This window comes from Plectropomus leopardus, chromosome 17 (assembly GCF_026936395.1).
Source record: "Plectropomus leopardus strain MGB_pleo_1.0 chromosome 17, ASM2693639v1, whole genome shotgun sequence".
NCBI lineage: Eukaryota > Metazoa > Chordata > Actinopteri > Perciformes > Serranidae > Plectropomus > Plectropomus leopardus.
In genome coordinates, this window is record NC_142192.1 from 2,155,873 (window position 1) to 2,176,895 (window position 21,023).

General features: G+C 39.7%; 1 protein-coding gene and 1 pseudogene across 1 annotated transcript; both read right to left on the reverse strand.

Annotated features, from left to right (window-relative positions):
* Positions 1 to 1,093: 1,093 nt before the first annotated feature.
* Positions 1,094 to 19,157, reverse strand: mturn (maturin, neural progenitor differentiation regulator homolog (Xenopus)). Its single transcript, XM_042506485.2, has 3 exons — positions 18,593 to 19,157; positions 6,471 to 6,593; positions 1,094 to 4,331 (listed from the first exon to the last, which is right to left on the reverse strand). The coding sequence occupies exons 1-3, from the start codon at positions 18,749 to 18,751 to the stop codon at positions 4,224 to 4,226; spliced, it is 390 nt and encodes a 129-aa protein (XP_042362419.1). The 5' UTR covers positions 18,752 to 19,157; the 3' UTR covers positions 1,094 to 4,223.
* LOC148186571 (uncharacterized) lies at positions 6,754 to 18,497 on the reverse strand (annotated as a pseudogene).
* Positions 19,158 to 21,023: the final 1,866 nt, after the last annotated feature.

Consider the following 21,023-nt stretch of genomic DNA (forward strand, 5'->3'; position numbering starts at 1 on the left):
TATGTGATGTCGTCTATGTTAATTCCTCCAGTTTTGTTTGTCTTTTGATTTATCTTTTAGTTTATTATTTTATTCTGTCTTGCTCATGTTTGATTCTATTATTAGTACTCTTATTTCTGTGCTTACAGCTTTTATTCGTAAAAATTGTATTTACTCTTATTGGTATAGGTTGTTATTGCTATTATTATTATTGTTGTTATTATTATTTTAATTGCTTCTCTCTTGTTTAATTCTACTTTAAATTTTGTCTGGCCTTACTTTGGCATTATTGTTTGGTTCTTGTTTGGTTTGGTCTTTGGTTATGTTGCCTCTGCAAGAAATCTTTGTTGCTTCTGCTCTGCCTTGTGTGTCAAAGCACTCTGTAAACTCTGTTTTAAAGGTGCTTTATCAGTAAAATAATACTAATAATAATACTAATAATAATAATAATAATAATAATAATAATAACAATAATGATAATTATTATACTGATTACTTGGTTAATTTATATCAAAACATATTTTATAAACTCTTTTTTATGTTAAAAGTTTAATTTGTAATGTCACTAGAAACTAAAAGTTTCAGATAAAAATAGTAATGCACAATATTTCCATCTGAAATGTAATGGAATAGATGTACAAAGATGCATTAAAAGAACAGACTCAAGTAAAATACAATGACCTCAAAATTTTACTTTTGTACACTACTTAAATAAAGTGAATATAAAGTAAATGTACTTAGTTACATTCCACTACTGTAGCCTGTTTATGTGTAGGCAATGTGTGTCCTTTAGAGATCAGTGAAAATCCTCCAAATGCACAGTTTGGTTGTGAAGTAACTAACTTGTAGTGAATAGAAAAAGCTACCACTGAAAACCTCAATGGACAGCCTTTGTGCTTTTAATTTGAAGACCAGAGCTTGGTTTCCTGTTTGCAGCTCCCTCCTAATCTCACACTTGACGCAGCTCAGTCTGAGTGGGCGCGTCAGGTGGCGCGTGACGTCAATCCCAGTAAGACCAGCGGGGTATTGGCACAGCAGCAGCAGGTCACCAGTACGCCGGCTCCATGTTTGGCTCTTTGTGTGCCACTGAGCTAAGAGAAGAAGAAGAAGCACGCTCTGCTGACACGCTTTATTGAACAGTTTCACACACATCGGAGGACAAACAGAAGATACACTGCATGAGAAACATTCAATAAAAAGACATTTACAAGCCAAAGTAAACAGGCTAAAGATGACCCTGTGCAACAGTCTTCCATGTGGATGGATGAGGGGGCCTGAAGCATCGCAGTGCACTGGATGTAACACATAACAACACACTGTGAGAGCAGACGTAACAGGGCAGGTCAAGGGTGGCTGTCAACAAATAGTTCCTCTCCCCGCTGATATCACTCAGGGACTTTGGGTGTGCACTTATTAAATAATGGTTAAAAGCCAATAAATTCAAAACAACACACTGCAGAAAGAGACGGTGGCTGGATTTAGGAAGGAATCTTGTCGGATTGTGCTGAGAAAGAAGCAAAACTGTGAACCACCAACAACCAGGAAGACTAAAGGACAGAGGGGTGTCATGTAACAATGAGACACCCAAACCAGGGAGGGCTTAATAAGCTGCAGCATGGGCCTTTGTTGTGATGGTCATATGATAGTAACATTGATTAAAAACGTCCTTGTTAAGTGACTCTTTGAGGTGTACTGCCTTGGAAATATTAAGAGACTCACCCAAAGAAATGATCCATGCTGCTGGAGAGCGGCACACTGTGATGCCCACATGAGGAAAATGCTCGGCACTGCACTGTGAAAACTGACAGGTTGAGCTTACTTCAAATAATCTTTGAAATTGATTGCCTCAAAAAAGTAAAACTTTTCAAAAACTACAAATTGTTTAGTCTACTTGAAATTTAGCTGTTGTTACTTTTTTTTTTTTAGGTTGTTGCAACTTAAAAATGACAAGTGAAACAACCTTGTTCTTTCTAAGTGTTAGCAATTTCAGGAAACCAAGTTAGTCTGACTTAACTTGATCATAGCAAAGAGGATTTAAACAATGATGAAGTTAGGAGATCTGCCAGTTGTATTTTGTTGACATGTTTAGGAAAATATACAAACATGAACGACTAGTTTGCAACCAGCAGAATCTGTCTGAAGTCTCACCTTTTTAAAATACTGTTTCCAGATTCAAACATACAACAATGGCTGAACCTATGAATCATTTCATAAGCACGTCTTTCTCCGGTGAGACCTTGGAGAGTTAAAAAAAAGGTGGTCAGTGTAGCTGTTCTGTCAGGGGGTATAATAAAGGGTAGCGTTCAGTTTATGATTGGTTGAGTTAGAAATGAACAGTTAACTGGCTAGCTGACACCTACCATTAAGGGGGAGAAGGTATTACATGTTCTGAATTTGGCATTTCTTAAAAAGTGGACAGGAATGCTTCAATTTTAACCTGAAATCAAAATGAAACTACCATGTATCAGTCGTGTTTTGGAGTTTTGGTGAATTTAGGGAAGCTGTGATATCATGAATGATCAATAACAGGTAAGGTAAACCGGCTGAAGACATCTCTTGAAGACCTCTTACTTGGTTAGGACAAAAAAACAGTATAAAGCCACTAGCTTTTATTGGGCATATCCGCAAGGTCAGGGTTTGGTATTTGCGAGTGATTTCTGTTAACGTGAAGAGGTAACAGTTAGCATTCGCAGTTAGCAGTTGATGTTAGCTAAAGTTAGCACTAGCTCTAAAACTTTAGTTTTCTTCATTAGTTTAAGTATTGGGGGTCAGCACGGTGGTGTGGTGGTTAGCCCTGAGGGTAGCAAGAGGGTACCTGATTCGAACTCAGGTTGTGGCGAGGTGCGGACCTTGGATGGGGCGGGGCCTTTCTGTGCGAGTTTGCATGTTCTCCTCGTGTCAGTGTGGGTTTTCTCCAGGTTCTCTGTTTTCCTCCCACATTACAAAGACTTGCAGATTAATTGGTAACTCTAAATTGTCCGCAGGTGTGAATGTGAGTGTGGATGGTTGTCTGTCTCTGCGATAGTCTGGCAACCTGTCCAGGATGTACGCCCCCTCTCGCCCAATGACAGCTGGGATAAGCTCCAGCCCCTATGCAGCCCTTAACAGGATAAGTGCTTACGGCCAATGAGTGAATGTTTAAGAATTATAACTCACCTCATCAGCTGCAGTCATTTCCTCCTCTCTTTCTAATTGATAGGAAAGCTGTAAAATGACAGTTCCGTATTTTGGGGGTTTTTTTTGGATTCAGATCTGTATAAACAACGAGGAGCACAGCACTGTGGCATTATAAACAATACGAGGTTTAGACCTGGAAATAGTATTTTGAAAGGACATTTAATCACAACTTAAAGACTGTATAGTCTACAGATATATAGCAAAGTAAACGTAGTTTCCTGATGTTGCTAAAACTTAGAAAGATTCATTGTATTAAACTTGTCATTTTTAAGTTGCAACAACTTCACAAAATTAAGTAAATATAACTAAACTAATAATTCTAGAATAATAGTTCTATTTACTTACATTTTTTCAAGGCAATCGGTTTCTTAAAATTCACTTGTTAGATTTGACAGTGTGTAACCTGTATGACTATTTTAAGTGTGTTAAAAACCGGATAGTTTGAGAGCTGCCCCGTCTGTATCTATGTCACAGCCCTACATGCCTCCATTCGCTTCTCCTCTCTCTCCATAAAGTGGAAAACTATACCTGCGTCACTCCTCACGCAGCCACAAACCGTCACTTTTCACCCATCGGTCTCTCAGCTGGCTCCCGTCTATGTCAACAGACAGGCGGAGAAGGAGGTTATCTGTCACATTCATCTCCAACGCCACGGGGGGAAATGTGTGTATTGCGGTAACATCTGACTGTATTTCTGCATAACAAAGCCAGCTGAGGCTGATGTAATATTGCTGTGCTGTGGAACTTTAACTAACGAGATGGTGAATGATTATGGTACTTGCATTGGACATGGCAACTGCTCACATAGCCCCAATGTGTGTGTGTGTGTGTATGTGTGTTTGGTTGGGGGGTCAACACAGCGCAACAGAGTGCACTCTTTGGAAAGCAAAGCCACTGAGACATTCAAGAACATGGTGGTGCGTTTTTAGCGAGTTGGCCGTAAGTGTGTGTGTGTGTGTTTATGTGTGTTTGGATAAGAGTGTGTCATTAAGTGTTTGGGCTAATGAGTTGAGATCCAGAGCTTCCAAGCAGCTCTGCCCCGGCTGCAGGCCTCATCTTGGGGCTCATCACTGCTGGCTGACCCCCATCTGCTGGTGGTCTGGCCCCGGCTCCCCCTCCATGTCAGCGTGGTAATGCTCGAAACTGACGTCATCTATGTCTGGCAGACCCAGCAGCTAACAAGTGGAGGAGGAGAAGGTTGTGTTACAGTTTGTGACATAAAGACGGTGTTTGTGTTTGTGTTCCACTTTTGCTTTTTTTAAATCACCTTTTACATGCTTCTTTTATAATGTTTTAAATGTGTTTCCTTTCCCCCTGTTCTTGTATTTCAATGTTCTGTGTGAAGCACCTTGAATTGCCTTGTTGCTGAAACGTGCTATACAAATAAACTTGCCTTGCCTTGCCTTGTGTGTGTGCGTAAATTGCACAAACACAATGTCTTTCTGTCTTGTACGGTGGCAGTTTAAGGATGTCTTGTTTATCTGCAAATAAACATTCAGTGCCAGGTAGAACATGATCCAAGGCACTATGTTAACAGTCAGATTAATCTGTTCTCTTCAACATAGTCGCTCCCACGTATAAGGGGCTTGCCTTTCCATTATGGCTCCATAACACGCCTACGGGGCCTTGGATTGGAAATAATGACAGCTAGTGCGGTGGCTGCAATAGAAATAAAGCTACTAATGTTTTGAACATCCATCAACATGCTTCTTGGAGTGTTATCACCAAAGAAGAAGTCACAGAACATCACTCAATGGAAATGCAGTCATCTCGCAATTGTGTTTTATCAACATTCCGAAAATATTGCTTAAGTTTTGTACAAATCTGCAATGGAAACCCTCCTAATGTATCCGCTGCCTCACTCCCTGCTTTTACAGACTACCTCTCTGGGTGGAGAGTGGGCAGCAGCTCCAGAGATAGACCCCCAGTCAGCGGCTTCAGCAACCCAAAACCCTCCAGAGCAAACCCCAGTTCAGGGGAGCGGACAGCCCTATCAGCAAATTCTGTTGCTGCAGTTACACAGGTTAGACTCAGCATTGCTGCTGGCCACCAGCCTGCTGTCACTTGTAGTGCTGGGGGGTTTCAAACCACTACAGCCACTGACCAACGGTGTGTCTCCACAGCCTCTGCCCGCTCTCCTACAGAAAAAGCAGTCCACAGTGGTGGGGAGCAAGGCAAAGGAACGATGGAGTGGTTTGCTGGCTAATTTAATTTTGGTCTAATAAACAGAGAGAGAGAGAGAAAACCTAAAAAGCGGGGTTACTGTCTGAAGCATGTGCATATGCCTGCAGGGGAAAGGGAGGAGCTTTAACCCTTTGAAACCTTAGCTTATTGGCTTGATTTATTTCAAATAATTGAGCAACTTAGGATAAAATGACCAAGAAATTAGCAAAGAATTTGTAAAAAGTACAAGAGAAATACATGAAAAAAAAAAACAAAACTTAAAGCTCACAACAAAAAAATAAAGTAAGGGGGGTTGGGGGGGGGTTAGGGTAGGGTTAGGGGTAGAGAGAGAGAGAGAAAGAAAGGGAAATGACCTAAAAAAAACCTTGAAAAAATTCTATAAATAACTCTATATAAGAAGTTCTATAAAAATAAATTCAGAAATATAATTATGAGAATTTTGAATATATTCTCTGGATTTTTTTTTCCAGCTTTTACAAAAATAATTTTATAAATCTTTTTGCCATTTGCGGTACATTCGTTGCAAGGTTGCTCATTGCCCCTCGTATGCAAGAAATCAAGGTTTAAATACTTGTGAAAGGCAAATGCAGCACAAGAAAAGTGATGTCTATCGAGGTTACAAAGGGTTACGATGCCATTAATAATAACTTACTGACATAATTAATGGCTAAATTAATCAATTTTCTGGGCAATAAACGCAAGGAAATAAGTTTTAGAGTGATACCCTACAGTAAAGCTATTTTAATTTTTAAAAACATCTGAAAGTATTGTTATATTTATTCTCACATATTCATATTTACCAAAAAAGAAGTGTTGAGCAAAGTAAATCAGCTATCAGCTTTCATGAAAGTAAAAATACTTTTAAATGTCAAATAGTCAAATATATGAGAGTATTCTAAGAATGTAAAAAAAGGCCTTGAATCATGTTTTATGTGCTGCTCCTGTTTTGTCTCATTTGCTGATAAGCAAAATTAATTCAAACGTCCGAGTTGTGGGTGGATTTCAGCATGTTTTGTCCGCAGCAGAAAGAACAGAATGTGTCGGGGTTGTTACAAACAGACATATGGAGCAGAAGTCACTGTGCTGTGGTTGATGCAATGTGTTAAAAAGATGTCACTGTTTTTCCTTACAGGCCTAAAAGATGTGAAGACCTTCTCCAGCACCTCCAGCAGAGTCTTCTTCCCGCAGGAGGAGATGTAGTCCTGGGCCAGCTGTAGGAAGGGAAGGCAGTCCTCACTCTCACTCCACACATGCTGCACGCACACAGAAACAAAGAGGAGCAAAGAAGTAAGTTATGAAGTAGGCTTCATTCCAAACCAGTCATTAAGAAAATATTGCACGACCAGGGTGAACCAATGTGCCAATCACTGAAAACAACAAAGGAGAGCACCTTCAAGCTTCAGTACTGCTTTATGTAATAACACTTGTGACTAATCAACACCATGTTAGTCAGGTGAATACTGTCACACTCCCTCCGGCGGCGCAGCCTCCTGTGGGCTGTAGACTGACACACAACTTGAAGGAATCAACCAGTAAATAAGTAAAGCTGGGTCTGGGCCAGTGTGCAGCACACAGAAAACTAGAACGAAGCAATTACACGGACATGCAGCAGGCAGAGTGAAAATAAACCAAACAGGAAGATACACAAAGTCCTCAATATTTACCAAGAAAAGTCAGAAAATAACTAACATTGACATGCTGGGAAAGTAGTTCCTAAATACATCTGAATCCAGGATTATACAGTCAGTAATCAGAAGTTCTTGACTGATACAAAACATGTTGCTATATCAGCGTAAAACCATAAAGCAACTACACACTGATTACTTTCTTCATGAATCACTCCTTATTAATCTTTTGAAACCTGAGCAAATTGCTTTAATTTCTACATCCAGTATCTACATTCACTATGTTGCCCTCTGGCAGGTCAAACCCTTCAATTGTGATCATCTTGCATCTCTAAGATACCATGCGTCCACACTTATCTAGCCCGAATGACATCCTGATGTCATTGTTGTAGATCCTTGTGATGTGGATCAGTGAGTCAATGTCACTTTCACTCTTAGCGTACAGTTTGATGTCAACCATGTAGAGGATATGGCTGATGGTTGCTCCACTTCAGAACCAGTATGCATAGCCACTCTTGTTGATGATCTGGCTCGGGGGGTTTCAGATCTATACAGAACATCAGTGGGGACAGACCGTCACCTTTGTATATGCCACATTTGATTGTCACTTGGGCAGTTGGCCTGTAGTTAGCTTCAAGGGTTGTCCTCCAAAATCCAATTGAGGTCTTGATGAAGGCTGTCAGCATCCTGTTGATGTTATACAGTCCCAGGCATTCCAGGATCCATGTATGTAGCATCGAGTCATAGACTTCCTTATAGTCAATCCAGGCGGTACACAGATTGGTCTCGGCTGACTGCTCTGTTGACCAGGAGTTGGTGTTTGGCTCCCGTGGTGTTACTGCCAACTCCTTTTTAGGCCCCGCTCATGTATTGAGCCATATGTCTAGTCATCTTAGCCGCTATGATGCCTGACGGGAGCTTCCATGTTGAGCAGAGGCAGGTTATTGGCTGGTAGTTTGAAGGTATCGCTTCCCTCTGGGGGACTTCATGATCAGGACAGTCCACTCTGGGTGGGTCCCATCTTGTAGCAATTGGTTCATTTGTGCTGCTAGGTGTTCATAGAGTGCAGTAAGCTTCTCAAGCCAGTAGGTGTGAGCAAACTCAGGGCCAGATGCTATCAAGCTCTTCATGTGTGACACTTCATATGTGAGGTTGTTGTGGTCTGCACTTAGATCCACTAGCCGCTGAGCATCGGTGTTATGTGTGGTTTCTTTCTACCATATGCTTCTCCAGTACTGTTAGGTCGCAGCTCTGGGTGGTTCTGCTGCATTACCATTCCCCTGCCACTGCAAGTTTCGTTGGCGCACTTCCTGTTAATTCTCCTGCATTGTACCTCTCTAGTGTATCTCTTCAGGCGGGCAGCCATTAGTGTTAGTTTCTGTTTGGCAGTCTCCAGTACCTCTGTTATGGACACTTTGGTGTATTTGTTAGGTAGCCCTTTCCTGGTCACACCTTTCTGCAGCTCTGTTAGAAGGCTGATTTCCCTCCGTGCTGCCTTGATTTTGGCCTCCAGCCTTCTCTTCCATTGCTGCTTCTGTTTTTGGCTCATTCTGTTCATCTTATAGCCAAGCATCTGTAGGACCACTGCTGCGGTACTGAGTATCAGCTTGTTGGCCTCTGTAATGGTGTCAGTAGGGACAATTTGTAGCAGTGCATTCACGTTTTCTAGCAGACTTTCAGAGGAGACTTTGTCCTTCAACCGTGGTAATTGACCACAGGGGTGCCAGGTTTCCAGCTTGCTTATGAATATTTTTCTCAGGTCAGGCCTGTTCAGTGTTTCTGGGTCTTGGAATCCAACTTTTGTTTGTGAGGGTGTTGACTATAACACCCCCACTCTGGTCTGTCGTACTGGCTCCCCTTTGCATCTCAAGTTGTGATGGTAGCTTGCGAGTGCAGAGTTAGTTAGTTCTTGGTTAGCATGGATTATGAGTTTGGAAGTATGCATAGGTCCCATATCCTCTGCATATATTCCCTCTCTCTGGGATTGGCATATTATCATCTCTGTTCCACATTTGTCTTGTACCAGTAGCCTATTTGCCATCAGGTTATCCTGTCCAACACCTTACACAAACCTTGTTATCCCAGGCACGGTTCGAGGTGGTATGATTATTATATTCAAGTCATCACTCGTGCCTGAGATCAGTGGATATCATTAAAGGCCTTGCTTAAGGCCCCTCACTGGATATATTGTCATGCCGCATCCTGTACAAACTGCTCCTCCTCACCATCAAAGCCCTCCACAACCAATTGTGAAAAGCGCTCTATAAATAAAATGTTTTATTATCATTATTATTATTATTATTATTATAAAAATGTTATTTTAAAAAAGATGTATAATAATAATTATGACTATAATTTTCTTGATATTTTCCCCTCATTATTTGATAATTCTCTAATGATTCTCTTTTTTAAAAGACAATTTTTATGTAATTTTCTTGCCAGCTTTTTCTCTAATTTTTTGCAATTTGCATGTCATTTCATGCCAAGTTGCTCATTGCGTTTTTTTTCCCTTTTTTGAAAGAAATCCATTTGCCTAGGGTTCAAAGTCTTAAATATTTGTGAAAGGTGTCTGAAGGTACAAGAAAACTCATGTCGCTCCAGGTTTCAAAGGGTTAACTCTAAATCCAGTGCTAAATACCCACAAAGCAACAGCTACTCATTATTTCCTTTTTGCATACTACAGAACCATATTAGTCCAGTTTTTTCATCAGCCTCAGAAAAAGTAGTGTATTATATAGACTTGTTTCTAGGACTGCATCACTATTTCACTATTAACCTACTATCGTTGAGAATGTAGTCACTGCCAACATTTCTGTGTGGCCAGTGCAGGTAGTCAATGGGATGAAAAATGGACCCTAAATGTGATTGTCCACTGGTTCCAATTGGTAGCATGGGTTGGTTTACCGAACTGGGCACCACATGGGTTATCTTAAAGCTACCTCATACCAAAAGGGTATGGGCCCAAAATGGCATCATATCTGGGGACCCACCCTGTTCTCAGTCTAAAGTCATCAAATGCTGCTTTTATAGTGCTTTCAGCGTATAATCCTGATGCCAAAAGCCACCTTTAGTGAGATCGTGGCCAGAACCTTAAGTGACCACGTGATACACCACAACAACGTCAGGTTGAAATGCTGCTGGTAATGATGTAATAAAAGGAGTGCGAGCACGCTCATAGGTGGGGTTGGAGGGGCAGTGGATGGGTCCAACAGACTGGCATTTTCTTTCCATCTGAATGTTATGAGTGTTTTTTCTACACCTTACCATGTGCTTTCTTCCCCTAATCCTAACCATCCGTGCCAGCATGTGTGTTTGTTGATGTCCTGGCATTGGACCCCAGATACAAGTGTTGCCTGTTGGGACTGTACCTGTAGTTTATGAATAACGCAGTTATTCAGGAAGTCCTTGTTCAGGACTTGTGTGTCTTGTTGTAAAGTGTTACCTAAACAATAAGACAGCTAAACATCCATGCACACATGTGCCATACAATACACAGTGATTCTGCTCCACCCCTAGCCAAGAGAATTCTTTCTTACCACAAAGCATGTGTGGTCTGAGGGCTGCGTTTAGTGTATAAACCCTCTGGTGAGTTCTGAGGTCAGAAATAGTGTGCTGATGGCCAATAAAACAGCGTTAACTAATGATGGTGTGTAATTCCTTGATATCAGACATAAGAGTTCCAGTCAGATAAGAATCAACTTCCTCATTAGTGCAAGTTGTCTGCCATCTCAACTGTCAGATAAACATCAGTGCCTGGGAAAGGCCATCGCAACAATTCAGTTTCACTTATTTTTAGTGTTGCTTAATTGGAGTCAAGAGGCCGGACTGTTATAGATTATGTATTAAGGCTATAAAGAGAGACTGGCCAAGTGTGCACAGTGAGCTGGAGGAAATAACCTGCAGGGGTAAAACAAAAGCAGGTGATCCTATGTGGAGTGGACAGGCTTCGAAGTGAAAGTTTGGGATACTGTGAATTAAAGCGTTTGATACTAAAAAATTGAGATGCGATTAAGGTCCAAACATAACACGTTTTTTTAATTATTAATCTAATGCTGCCATTTTACACAGGAAAGCTGCCACAACAGCTTCTTGCTGCTTCTGAATGTCTCACTTCACTTTAAAGGGCACCCAGATGGCTCAGTTCACAAGTCTAAAGTAATATGCACCTTGTGTCAAACAGAAGTACTTTGAGTTTGAGCTCCCACCTACGAGCTGAGCACACAGCGGCAGCTAATCAGCCTGATGTCAGCAGGTAACATCATCACCAAAGCCAGCAAAGCACTATTTTAGAGTGCGTGAATCTCCACAGACCTGTGGATGAAACTAAATCCAAAACGTGGACTACAGCGCTGCTAAATGGATGAAAACTGACTGCAGACCAGTCAGCATGGTGGAAGACTTGGGTCTATATGGGACGCCTCAGGTTGACAAACAGTAGGCGGGTTTCCAGTACAGATTTGCAAAAAATTGAAGCGATAATTTCGAGATGTTGATTAAATACAATTGTGAGATGACTGCGTTTCCACTGAGTAATGTTCTGCAACTTCTCCTCTGATGATAACATTCCAGAAACCATGGTGATGGATCTTCAAAGCATCAGCAGCTTTATTTCTATTGCAGCCACTGAACTAGCCGTCATTATTTCCAATCCAAGACCACGTAAGCGTGTTATGGAGCAATAATGGAAAGACAAGCCCCTTATACGTGGGAGCGACCACGGTTAAGGGATTTCTGGGAGGTAATAGCCCACGATGTCACAGAGGAATTGTGGATTCAAAACTTCCGGATGATCCGCTCAACTTTTAAAGAGTTATGTGATGCAATAACAGCTCTTGTAGCTCCTGCTGCATCATGAGGGAGCCAGTTCGCATCAACAAGCAGATAGCCATAGTATCATGTGACCTAGAAAAGAAAAAGAGTGTTTCCATTGCAGCTTTGCTAAATATGGCTTTTTTGAATCGCCTTAAATACCACCTCATGCCAGTGTAATAACTTTCTTGCAATAAATGGGAGTTTTTTTCTAAACTCTTTAAGAGTATTTTATATTTTATATTCAGATCTAAGTTTGCAAAATTTGAGGGTTAAAGGAAATCCACCTACTGTATTTGACAGAAAAAGCACTTTTGGGTTGTCTCACCTATAAGACATGGTGACAGTGTCATAGGAGTGCAACAGTGATTTGAAAGAAATCAATACAAATGTCAAGATCATAAAGTAAATGTATTTGCATTTATTTGATTCCCAAAAAAGTCTGGTCAGAATCCTTTTACCAAGTCAATATGGACTTTAAAACAGTTTTGAAATGAAAAATAATGGAATTTTAAATGCGATTCAAAATCATGATTCATTTTTTTTAATTCTGTGATTAATCACGATTTAGAAAATAATCACTTGAAAACTCTAGTCTTCTAGTATTGACGTATTTGTACCACTTTTTTAAAAGGGTTTTACTCCATAAAATCAATACGAAACCTTAAAAAACACCCCTTGCTTCACAACTTATAATACTAAATATTAAGATAATTAATAAGGTCATTTTCAAAAATGTGTTGGCTTAATATAGTTCTCTTACAATCTATTAATTTATCTCTTAATTATCCCAATGAAAACACCTTCATTTCATAATTATCAGTGAGTGAAGTAATGGGATTTTAAAGTTTAAAAAAAGGAGGGATTAGGTGTGATAATATGTGGTGCAGACACACCTTCATGTGAGACTTTTAGAAGTCATGTGACTTGGATGTAATAGTTTTCACAGTGTTGTGGAGGGGCCTAATAGTGAGCGCTGTGGCTCTCAGTGCTGAGGGACAGTTGTTCCAGTTTGACACTGATGGATGGACTCTCACACGAGGGTGTGCCTCTGCTGCACCGAAAAAACCTCCACAATTCAGCAGATTCACCAAGCATATCCAAATGCTCGTGTCTGTCAGCTGCTCAACACTGAATCAAATCACCAAGGTAACTGAAAACTACTCCTGTCTCCTGAGGGGAATGACACAGCTGGAAACGGTGACGTGCAGCTGTGCTGTGATCTCACAGCGCCCTCCAGTGAAAGGACAGGACAACCATATGAGGGTTTGAGAGGAGAACAAGGTTGACTGAGAAAAAGACTCTGTGTGTGTGTGTGTGTGTGTGTGTGTGTGTGTGTGTGTGTGTGTGAGAGAGAGAGAGAGAGTGCGAGAGAGAGAGGCCCTTTTTACACAGAGATGGCGCTATAGAGCTGCTACCAGCACCCTTCTTATTCTTCCTTTGCACTTTTACACAGAACCAAATAATGGCGGCATCATTTCACTCCAGTGTGTGATTATAAATTCCATCACAGCTTTGTGTAATCAACAAAAGGCATGACATGTAACACAGCAGAGTCGGCCTCTAGTGCGACATAAAACATAAACTTCAGCAGCCCTTTCTAAACAATAATAAAGGCGTGACATGTCACCATAATCATTTAGCATTCCTGTTACATAGCGGCTGATCTCTTCCTTTGCTCGCAGGGGAAGGAGCTCCTGAATCTCATTATTTGCCCAATTTATGGACATTTACAGCCACTGTTATTCTTCTTTGAGTTAGCCGCTAACATACCTACTCATGTCATGTCTTTACAGCTTTATGTTTTACACAGACCTTATTCTGGCGCTGTTACTACCTCCTGTCCTGGCTCAAAGCTGAGACCTCTCTGTCCCCCTTTTACAGGACTGTACTTTATATACAGATTGGCAAGGCAGCATAACGGCGCATTATTCTCGCCTTGAGCAGGCAGCGTAAACATGGCTAGAGAGAAGCCAGTTTGTCACTGCCTGTTAAAGGCAGGAATATCACATTACATTAGTAGAGTTCACATGCACACTTTTTCACAATCTGATTAAAAACCAATCTGACTGAAGATTTTGGGTCAGCTGTTGACATGGGATGTCCTCAAATATGATCTGGTGTTTACATGATGCATGTAAAAGGAGCAGCTGTATGACATGAGCAAAAAGTCTCGCACTGACCACAAGACATGCATCTGACATTTTTCACACTCCACCTCTGCAACCACTTGAAATGTGAATGGGTTTGGGCCTGTTTAAGCTGATTGAGGTGTTTAAATGGATCATGTTTAATCTGTTGGGTTTTGAAACCTATTTTAATCAGATTAGTAGGCTCCATGTAAACACACCTACCGTTACACCACCTTGCTGTTCTGTATATAATATCTGATTATGGAAAGGGAGACAGAGAGGTCTCGCCTCTGAGCCAGTAACCCGGGTGGTAACACTAAAACGAGGTCTGTGTTAAACACAAAGCTGGAAAGATGTGATCATGATTGGGGAGATGTGACGTTTTAATGGCGTGTTTCTGTGTACGCCCCACCGTGGTAGGTTTAAAAAGCAGCGATTAGCAATTAGCAGCTAACTCAAAGAAGAAGAACAGCGACCTTAAATGTCTGACGAGGACGAAATCAGCCGCCATATATCAGAGAAGGTAAAATGATTGTTACGTCACGTCACGCCTTTGTTATTGTTTAGAGAGTGCTGCTGGAGGCCGACTCTGCTATGTCACATGTCACTTTCATCATGCCTCTTTTGATCGTGGGATGCCAGCATGCTGTCTTTAACCCTTAGGGTCCGGTTTAATGTTACACACACCCAAATCACTGCGCACAAAACGTGCTTTTCAAACTCAAGCTTTGAAAAAAGATTTTTCATTAACATTCGTTTCTACTTTCATTTAATTAATATTTTACCAACATCAGTCCTGATCATAAATATCAAATAATTATTAATATTTATCTATATTATTAATATGTATTTTCTCCATATCCAAATATGGTCGAAATGATATTATCAGGTGGAAAACAGTAAAAATGACAAATTCCAAGTCAAAAGCCCAGAATGACTCTGAGAAATAATACAATGCATGTTTTTATGCTTTGATGGCTGTGGGATCAAAAATGTCAGTTTGAATGAGTTTCAGTGGAGCATTTTTTGCACTTAACAGTCTGAATGTAACAATTTTGTTTCCACAGTGTATTTTAGACTTATTGTAGGAGCTGAGCTAGAAAGGTTAAACAAAAATACACAATATTTCCAAAATGTATGCCATATGCATGAACGCAGCCAAAATAATCAAAAAATGAATAATTAAAGGCGAATAAAATTCGCAGAACAGGCCCTAAGGGTTAAATACACACCAGAATAGCTTGATGCTGCCGTTGTTTGATTCTGTTTAAAAATTCAAAGGAGGCATAAAGAAGGGAGTTAGTTTCGGTTCTATAGCACCATCTCTGTGTAAAAAAGGCTACAGGAAGAGAGAGAGAGAGAGACACCCTGCTGATAGCGATATTGATTGAGCGAGATCTCAAGAGTCCTGCAGAGAGAGTTTTTGTGGCTGATTTGAGAGTGAGCAGACAGCAAACTGTGAAAGCGTGTGAGCGAGAGGGACTGTGTTATTTAACCCTCTGCTGTGTCTTTTTTCTCTGTGATGATGTTCCCAATAAGTTGGTTTGATGGTGCAGCAGCTGGATTTTGATATTTTTCTCAGTGGAAAGCAGCTCTGCTGTGTGTGGGACACACCAAACTCCTAACACATGCACGCTGGCTGTGACATAACATGTTATTGAGTGAACAGACGCCCTGGCTCCTGGGTCATCTCCATCTGCTCCCCGCCCTGTGAGTCCCTGTCACTGAGCAGGAGGAGGGAGCAGGGCGGGTCTGGCCTCGGGAGCTTAAGGCTCAAACACTGCAGCACACTGTTACAGGATGCACACACACACAGAGGCGGGACAGCATGGACATGATCAGAGCAGGGCAGGACCCAAAGACTCTAGATTGTTTCTGTGGTTTAGAGGATTTTAACTTTCAGAACTGTTGTTCAACAATTAAAGACAAATCACCCACTGTGTTTCCTTAACCCTTTAAAAGCTGAGAGAATTAAGCCCTTAATTCCTTTCAATATCATGGGAAGAAGGCGGTGAGCAAGAAATGGCCCAAATATTGGCAAGAAATAAGTAAAAAGTTACAAGAAAATTACCTGAAATTAAAAAAAAGAAAAGTAAAAAACAAAAAATAGACAAGCAAATGACCTATAGAAAGTGTTAAAATAAAATATAATATATTTTTGATGTGACAAAATTTAAGAAATTTAAATTTAAAGTCTTGTAAATTCATTTTTCTGGTCATTTTCCCCTTTTCTTTAGATAGTATTTAATTTTTTTTTATTTTTTTTATATATATATATATAAAAATATTTTTTATATATTTTTTATATTTTTCAAAAGCAATCCAACCAATTCTTTTGGGTTCAATAGGTGTCAATGCTTGTTAAAGGCTTCTGAACGAAGCACAACAAAACTGATCGTCAGTTCAGGTTCTAAAGGGATAAGGCTGACTCTGATTTTGTTCAGGGACTTAAAATGTGGATGTTTGAGGGAAAACACTTGAAATAGAAATATGAAGGGATTTGTTATTTCCGGGGCACTCCGAGAAACATTATTTAGACCATAATGTAGGGAGAACATATTTAACTGAACAGCTTCAAATATTTAAATCTGCTTCCTTCATTTTTGGCAGATAGTTGTTTTTTTTTTTTTTGTTTGTCTGTTTTATAAGAGTGGGGGTTTACTAGTTAATGTTCTGGATCAGAGCCCATAACAGTCCATAATAATAAAAATATGAAGCAGTCCCTTGGTATTTATTTACCATGTGTCTGCAGAACATCAACCTGTTGATTACAATAGAGATCAGTGAATTAACCCTTTGAAACCTGGATTGACAAATTTTTTTGTGCTGCACTCAGACGCCTTTCACAAGCATTTCAATCTGTGAAATGTGAGCAAATTGTTTTGATTTCTTTCTAAAACATGGGGAAAAAGTCAATGACCAACTTGGCAAGAAATGTCCCACAAATTGCAAAACGTTAGTAGAATGAGCCAAGAAATTTTTTTTCAAAAACTAGTTATCAAATAGAAGAGAAGGTTATCAGAGAATTATCCAAAAGAGCAGTGAAAATGTCCAGAAAACTATATTTATAATTCCAATAATTTCATATTTAAAATTAGGTTATAAGATAGAATACATGTTTTTGTTTGTTTGTTTTGAAATTCAGCGCTTTCTTCACCATTTTCTTGTTTGATTTTGTTTTTCACTTTTTTTTCTCATTTTTGAGCCATGTCTTGTTAAATTGCTCATTGCCTTCCTCCAGTTTTCTGCACAGTTGATCTGCACACTAGTCTGGATTAAAATCTGAATTTGAGTTTAACAGCAAGCCTCCATTGCTATAAATAAAAATACTACAGTGAAACTGGCATTTTAAGAGAAAGGCAGATTCTGCTACTTTTCCTTCAAATACATTTCTTCATTTAAATTTAAGAAAAGCCCACTTTGTTTTCCAACTGCATGGCGATCTACAAGACTTTTATTTTGAAAGCTCTAGGCCTCTTGTTTTTAGATCATAAAGTAAATTTCTTTTCATTCATTTGATTCCCATTTAAAACACTCCAGTAAGAAATGCTATACCATGTTAATATGGAATTCAAAATTGTTTTGAAATGCAAAATAATGAAATTCTAAAGTTGTGATTAAAATGCAATTAACTATTGATATTCAGTGATTAATTGCAATTTTAGAAGTAATAGTTTGACATTTCTTGTTTTTAGCTGAAAATGAGTGGATTTTATTAATGGTTTTAACCCTTTAAAATTGAAAAAAAAAATCATGAAAAAAATCTTTTGGTTTACAGATTAAAATGCCAAACATGGGGATCATTAATGGTAGCAAGGTAAATTCAACAAGAGTTTCAATGGGTAACAAAACCCTTAAAAATGGCCTAACATCATGAAAACAATTCCTCATTTTCCATCTTTATTGTAAAATGAAGGTCCTCCTAAAATGTATTCCAGTCTATAAATTTATCCATTATTTATCCCCTTTAAAACCTTTTGAAAACACCTCAATTTTTATCATTATTAGTATGTTAAGTAATGGAACTGTAAGGTAACAATTAAGGGATAAGGTGTCATAAAAAATACGAAGATTTGTCTTTTGTTATTTATTTGCTGTGTTTCTGCAGAGCAGCAACCTTTCTATTTACATAAATCAGTGGATTCACTATGGAGAGGATTCTCTGCACACTAGACTGAGTTTGATCTTAACATCAAGCAGTGGATGCTTTAAATAGCCTCATAATGATACAGTGAAACTGGCATGTGGTAGATACATGTCATCATTCAAATTTTTTTCAAAAAAAAGAAACTCCATTGTTTTCCAACTGCAAACGGACGGTCTGCGGGGCTTTTATTTTGAAAGCGACGGGCCTCGTGTTTTTCCAGCCTCGCGAGCTTGTTGGTGCGACGGTTCAGAGGGTTATCGCAGCTGATGATGATGATGGACGAAAAAAAACACCATCGACAGAGAGGGGGGTGGGGTGAGGAGGTGTTTGGAGGGGAGGCTGGCACCCAAACTGAAATGACATCATCCCCTCCACACTTCGCCCAACGCCCTCCTCCTCCTCTCCCATGTCCATCAGCCGGAAAACCGGGACCAACCGTGACATCCCCACCTCCAAAGAACCCCCGACACACCTACAACAACACACACACATACACACACACAGTGAGAGAGCTCGAGGCCCTGCTGAAGCTCACTTACGAAAGTGTCAGTGCCGCCGGGACACAGCACGTAGAAAGAGACGCCGGGCTCTGCGTAAAAGTCCAGCCGCCTCTCGTCGTCCTCCTCGGCGAAGATGAGGTCGAATGGGTTACCGGAGCACCACTTCTCCGCCGCCTCCACCAGGTGCTTGAACTCCATCCTGTGTTGTCCGCTCTGCGGTGTCCCTGGCTCCGGAGCTGGATCTCGGTGTGTGTGGCCGTCACGGCGATGATGCTCGAGAGAAAAAGAAGAGCCGATCGGACAGCAGCATCAGCAGCCTCCACTACCGCATCTCCTCAGCGCGCCGCGTGCATGGCCCGGGAATACACAGAGCAGTGTTGGTGCACAGAGCCTACCGGGACTGCTGCTCCTCCGCTCTCAAAGCCCCATTCCTCTCTTCCTCCCCACGTTATGAAATCAGCCCGTCGCTCGCATGCATGCATACGCAGGAGGACGCTGGAAATAACGCGATGACGAACAGTGAAGCCGGGCAGCCGTCCATATCTGAGCAGTATATGCTGACTCCCCACTGTCTGCTGCACACCCAACCACCGATCAATAACCTGCTGCAGCTCACTGAGCTCATCCTCTGAGGAATCTGTCATGATGCATTATAGAAACTGCTACGGGACTGTCATAGCAATATTAGGAACTGTTCTTTATTTATCACACTGTAAAATCAGACAAGTTGATTTTATTTAAAATAATCTTGGAAAATTATTTTCCTTGAAAAAGTCATCAAAAAAATAACAGTTTATCTTTGTTTATGTTTATATGTAATTATTAAGTTTACTTAAATTGCAGTTGTATTTACTTAATTTTGTAAAGTTGTTGCAACTCAAAAATGACAAATGAAATGGCCTCGTTGTTAAGTGTTAGCAACTTCAGTAACGCACGTTAGTCTGACTCATCACTCATCACGAAGAGGATTCAGCCAATGATGAAGTTAGGACATTTGAGAGATCTGTTTTGGTAACATGTTTAAGAAAATAAAAATATGATTGACTAGTTAGCAACCAGCAGAATACAGATATATAGCACAGTAAACTGGGTTTACTGAAGTTGCTAAAACTTAGAAAGATTTATTTAAATAAACTTGTCATTTCTAAGTTGGAACAACTTTAAAAAATAAAGTAAATATATTAAGTAAACTTACCAGTTAGATATAAAATGAACCTAAATTAAGACTAATAGTTTTAATTGCTTACATTTTTCAAGGCATTTGGTTCCCCAGATTTTTTAAAAGTAGAATTCGCTCAAGTTTTTGACTTTGCTAAAAACTTAGAAAGATTGATTTAATGCATTTTGTTATTTTTAAGTTTCAACAACATCACAAAATTAAGTAAATATAAGTAAATTTTATGTAAACTTAGATAGATATAAAGCAAGCACAAATGAAGATTAATAGATATATTTGCTTAGATTTTTCAAGGCAATAGGCTTTGTAGATTTTTTTTTAATTTATTTTTTAAAATCAACTTGCCAGATTTTACAGTGTTGAGGATAGGGGCTTCCTTTTTTTTTTTTTCTTTTTTTTAATCTTGACCCCTCCCGAAACCTACAAATATTTTGCCTCCGGGGAAATGCATGGCACATCCTTCAACATATATATTCACACCAAATGTAGGAAGTAAGGATGCAGAATATTGGATTTTTTTGCCAGTATCCAATATGGCGATATGCCAATATATAACAACTCATGGCAAATTACCAATGCAGATATCCAAATATCCCAATTTATTGATATATTATGCAACTTTCTTCCCCAGACCCTCTGACTGGATGTACCTCTCTATCCCTATGCCTGTGCCCCAGTTTTATTTATTTTTATTGGCATTTTTATTTATCTACTTATTTATTTTATTATGTTTAATTTGTCATTTATATTCTTAATACATACATATCATACTTGTATATCTTTCAGAAACGTTGTTTTGTGCTTGTGCTTTATCATTTAGGCTATTTGAAAATATTCACTTTGCCGTTAATATTTAAAAAGAAATTGGTTTGTCAATCAGCATGTTGACTGATTACGATTTATTATTTTAAAGCGAATATCGGCCGTATTGGAGCCACTGCAACATGCAAACACCATAGGAGTGAAAGGTTTCACCAAAACAAAGAGCCCATTTCTGTGGCAAAATGCAAGTCCTCTTTAAAAATGATGTTTAGAAGCACGTTGGAAATGGGGAAAGTCATCGATTCTGGTTGTGATGAATGATAGCTCCCCTGAGACAAAATAAAAACACAAGTCCTTCCCCAGTGCTTAAACATTTATTTAACATGCCTCTCCTGTTTTGCACCCCCTCATCTCTTATAAATAACAAACAGTCTTTCATAAAGACCCATATTCAGATATGTGCTATGAGCCTAGAGAAAAGACTAAGGACATCATTAACTAATATTGAAGCCTAAAGACCACTACCAACAT